The 5,000-nt window shown below is 45.6% G+C and overlaps 1 protein-coding gene across 1 annotated transcript in view; it reads right to left on the bottom strand.

The window, feature by feature from the left end:
• The window catches only part of LOC120936062 (zinc finger protein 436-like), a 23,681-nt gene extending 19,053 nt beyond the window's left edge, over positions 1 to 4,628 (bottom strand). Inside the window, exons 1-2 of the mRNA XM_040348164.1 lie at positions 4,279 to 4,628; positions 3,978 to 4,104 (exon numbers count right to left, since the gene is read on the bottom strand). Coding sequence (XP_040204098.1) covers positions 3,978 to 4,104; positions 4,279 to 4,389 — 238 coding nt within the window. The 5' untranslated portion in view covers positions 4,390 to 4,628. The remainder of the gene's footprint in view (positions 1 to 3,977; positions 4,105 to 4,278) is intronic.
• Between the last annotated feature and the right edge of the window lie 372 nt (positions 4,629 to 5,000).

Genomic DNA, 5,000 nt, shown 5'->3' with positions numbered 1-5,000 from the left:
CCAGCAGAGTCTCCATATTTCAGACCAGACACCTATGAGATCCTACAAAATGAGGTCATCCACTTCCAATCCCTGGGACAAGTGCTAATCTGCGGAGACCTCAATGCCAGGACAGGAAGGGAAAAGGACTATACAAGTTCTGATGGCAACACATACATACTGGGCCATGCAAATTACGACCAGGAGTCCATACAGAATCAAAGAAACAGCTATGACAGTACAACCAACAAAAACGGAAGAAAATTGCTGAATGTGTGTCGCAGTCTGGGCCTCTACATCCTCAACGGCCGTACCAAGGGAGACTCTCTAGGAAGGTACACATTTAGCTCCCATGTAGGCAGCAGTGTGGTAGACTATGCCATCACAGATATGAACCCCACACTCATCAATGGTTTTACAGTCACCCCACAAACACACCTATCAGACCACAACCAACTACTGCTATACATCAAATCTTCTAGCAAACCATCACCAAAACTCCACCGGGCGTCTCTCCGCAACCTGCCACCATCATTTAAATGGTCCAAACAGTCTACCACAAAATACAGAGAGGTAACAGACAGACCCGACATTAAAAAACAGCTTGAAAACTTCCAAAACCCCACCTATGAGATAAGCCCACCAGGTGTGAACCAGGCAGCAAAGGACTTCCATAAAATACTACACACCATTACAGAAACAGCCCAGTTGAGAAAAACCAACTACAAGAAACCATCCAACAAACAATCCAATAAATGGTTCGACAAAGAATCCAAAGCATTAAGGAACACCTTACGGACCGTCTCCAATAACAAACACAGAGACCCTGACAACGCTGACCTAAGGATAGCCTATAGCACCCTACAGAAAAAGTACAAACAAACCCTCAAAAAGAAAAAGCAAGACCTCATCTCCAAAAACCTGCAACAGCTGGAAGAGGCACTTCAGGAAAATTCTTTCTGGGAAACATGGAAGAATATTGGCTCAGCACCCAGGAAAAACAACCTCCACATCCAAAATGGCGACATCTGGCTCAACTACTTTAAGGACCTCTACAAAAATATTCCAGAGGAGGCTCTAACTGTAGAACAAAAAGACATCATCAAAAGACTAAATGACATGGAGGAAAAAATTAAGGACTTCCAGAACCCCCTAGATGTACCGATTACACCACAAGAAATTGGGGAGAAAATCCAAAACCTGCAAACCAAAAAATCCAGTGGGATGGATGGAATCCTGCCAGAGATGATTAAACACGGCTCCCCAGAGGTACACGCTGCAATGTGTAAACTGTTCAATCTGGTCCTGAGTGCTGGTTACTACCCTACAGTATGGAACCAAGGCCTCATAACACCCATCCATAAGAGTGGAGACCAGTATGATCCAGCCAACTACAGGGGGATATGTGTCAGCAGCACACTAGGGAAACTATTCAACAGTATCCTCAACAAAACGGATCCTCAACTTCCTGACACAACACAATGTCCTCAGCAGAAGTCAGGCGGGGGTTCATGCCAAACCATCGCACTACAGACCACATCTACACCCTGCACAGCCTCATCAAGAACCATGTCCACCATACAAAACATGGGAAGATATTCGCCTGCTTTGTGGACTTTAAGAAGGCATTTGATTCAGTGTGGCACCCAGGCCTGTTCCTCAAACTATTGGAGGAGAGCGGAATAGGAGGGAAAACATACGACGTCATCAAGAGTTCATACACTGAGAACAGCTGCAGCGTAAAGGTGAATGGGAAAAGAACTGAACACTTCCGACAGGCCAGAGGAGTCAGACAGGGCTGCAGCCTAAGTCCAACCCTCTTTAACATCTACATCAATGAACTGGCGGCAGCTCTAGAATCCTCCCCAGCACCAGGACTGACTCTACATGACACTGAGGTGAAGTTCCTATTGTACGCAGATGACCTCCTACTTCTGTCACCAACAGAGAAAGGCCTTCAAGACAGCCTGGAAGTTCTGGAGAAATACAGCGCCACATGGGCACTACCAATCAACTCGGGCAAAACAAAAACCATGGTGTTCCAAAAGAAAAATACAAAACAAAGAGCCCTTCCTTCACAATAAACAACTGCACTGTGGATGAAACTAACAGCTACACATACCTCGGCCTAGACATTACCCAATCAGGAAGCTTCAAGCCAGCCATAGAGGCACTAAAAGACAAGGCATGCAGAGCCTACTATGCCATCAGGAGACGGCTGTACCACCTAAAACCACCCGTGAGAGTCTGGCTCAGAATATTTGATAGCGTCATCGCCCCAATCCTTCTTTATGGCAGTGAAGTTTGGGGTCCTGTCACCTACCCAGACCAATCCAAATGGGACCCCAGCCCAACAGAAATATTCCATCTGGAATTCTGCAAGCACATCCTCCAAGTCCATCGGAGCACCTCCAACAGTGCTTGCCGGTCCGAGTTGGGCAGATTTCCCTTACTCCTCGCAGTACAGAAGAGGGCGCTATCATACTGGGACCACCTACAAAACAGCAGTCCCAACTCCTACCACCATAAAGCCTTACTGGACAGCAAGAACCAGTCCAAGCCGTGTGGCCTGCAACAACTTATCAACACATTGTTTCCCCAAAACTCTCAGCAATGCGGCCTGACAAAATCTCAAATAAAAATCATAACTTATAACTCCAAAGAAAAACATGTTGGAGAATGGAGACACGAAATAAAAAACTCCAAAAAACTAACAATTTACCAGTCACTGCAGAGAGAATACAAACTGGCCCCGTACCTGGAGGTGCTACAAGACCCCAAAGAGAGACAGACAATGAGCTTGTACAGACTGAGCGCCCACAGCCTGGAAATGGAATTAGGACGGCACAGACAGACCTACAAGCCCAGGGAGAGTAGACTGTGCCAGCAATGTGACCAGGGGGTCCCTGAGGACGAGGAACACTTCCTGCTACATTGCCCTAAGTACTCATCAGTGAGGGACACTCACTTCCAGAGACTCTCCGCTCTCATCCCGGACTTCAACTCTGCAGAAGAGAAGAGGAAACTCCAAATTCTACTGGGAGAAGAGGAGCCAATGGCGAAGATAGCTGCCCAATATGTGACAGCGTGTCACCGACTGAGAGGGACATGAAAAACCTGAGGACTTTCACAGACTTATGTCCTTTCCCCTTTATATTACCCCCTCCCCCTTTTCCTTGCTTTGGCAATGCTAACATGTATTTGGTCCTGCCAATAAAGCTTATTTGAATAAGAAAGAAAAAAAGAAAGAAAAAAAGAAAGAAAAAAAGAAAGAAAAAAAGAAAGAAAAAAAGAAAGAAAGAGAAAGAGAGAAAGAAAGAGAAAGAGAGAAAAAGAAAGAGAAAGAAAGAGAAAGAAAGAGAAAGAAAGAGAAAGAAAGAGAAAGAAAGAGAAAGAAAGAGAAAGAAAGAGAAAGAAAGAGAAAGAAAGAGAAAGAAAGAGAAAGAAAGAAAGAAAAAGAGAAGAGAAAGAGAAAGAGAAAACGAGAGAAAGAGACCCAAATTTAACACACCTGCTCCCCAGTCCCACCTGAGACCTTGTAACACTAACGAGTCACATAACCCCGGGGAGGGGGGGGGGTGGTTAATTTGCCCCAATGAGAGAAAGAGAAAAAGAAAGAAAGAAAGAAAGAAAGAAAGAAAGAAAGAGAGAAAGAAAGAAAGAGAGAAAAAAAAAGAAAGAAAGAGAGAAAAAAAAAGAAAGAAAGAGAGAAAGAAAGAAAGAGAGAAAGAAAGAAAGAGAGAAAGAAAGAAAGAGAGAAAGAAAGAAAGAAAGAAAGAAAGAAAGAAAGAAAGAGAGAAAGAAAGAGAGAGAGAGAGACCCAAATTTAACACACCTGCTCCCCAGTCCCACCTGAGACCTTGTAACACTAACGAGTCACATAACCCCGGGGGGGGGGGATGTCTAATTTGCCCCAATTTGGACATTTTCACCTAGGGGTGTACTGACTTTTGTTGCCAGCAGTTTAGACATGAATTGCTTTCTCCTCTGTCACTCACCTAGATTATGCAATGCAGAGTGAATCTCCTTCATGGCATCCCGGTACAGATCCTGCTGCCATTGCTCCATGAGCTCCCAGTCCTCTTCCTGGAAGCAAGCAGCCACATCATGGAAGGTGACCGTCACCTGTGCGGGAGGGAAGGACAAAGAGAGGTCCATTAATCAGCAGAATGAGGGAAACAACAACCTACAATTCCCTTCTCTCTATATAAAGAGATGATAACCTGTTAGCTGTACAATTACAATCCCATCCCCCAATACCGGCATTAAAGTCCAACCCGCTCCCATCCAAGTTCTTACCGTCCCCGACAACGAGCCGCAAGTCCTCTTCTCCGAACACTTCTCCATCTGAAAAGACAGACTGAGTGTTAGCTCTTGTGTCCAGCGCCCCAGCGATAGACCAGTACACATTGCTGGATTTTGAGCGGTTATACCATCCCAGTTTTGTCTTGTAAAAATCAATCCTAGTGGCCAATTAGCCGCTGGATTGCTTTTACAAGCAGCGGGAGAGGATGTACTGCCCCTCCCAAAGCTTTTTTGTTTTGGCTCTCCCGTCCCGGGAGACTCGAGTGATCAGTCCATGCTTCCACCGGCGAACCATAGGGGTGCCGGATTTATCGGCGTATAACACAGACACAGACATTATAGGAGGGAAGTTTTAGGAAAAAATAAATAAAAAATGTACATTTTAAATAAAGAATTTTGAAGCAAAGTAAGGGTCAGTGTCCATCAATGCAGCCTTGTCAGTTCCCATCTGCAGCCTGATCAGTGCTCATCATTGCATTCTTGCCCAGTGGCCATCTGCAGCCTGATCAGTGCCCAGCTGCAGCCTTGCCCATCATTGCAACATGATCAGTGCCCATCTGCAGCCTTGCCCATCATTGCAACCTGATCAGTGCCCATCTGCAGCCTTGGCCATCATTGCAACATGATCAGTGCCCATCTGCAGCCTTGCCCATCATTGCAACATGATCAGTGCCCATCTGCAGCCTTGCCCATCATTGCAGCCTGATCAGTGCCCA

This window comes from Rana temporaria, chromosome 4 (assembly GCF_905171775.1).
Source record: "Rana temporaria chromosome 4, aRanTem1.1, whole genome shotgun sequence".
NCBI classification, from domain to species: domain Eukaryota; kingdom Metazoa; phylum Chordata; class Amphibia; order Anura; family Ranidae; genus Rana; species Rana temporaria.
This window is presented reverse-complemented; position numbering and strand designations above follow the sequence as displayed.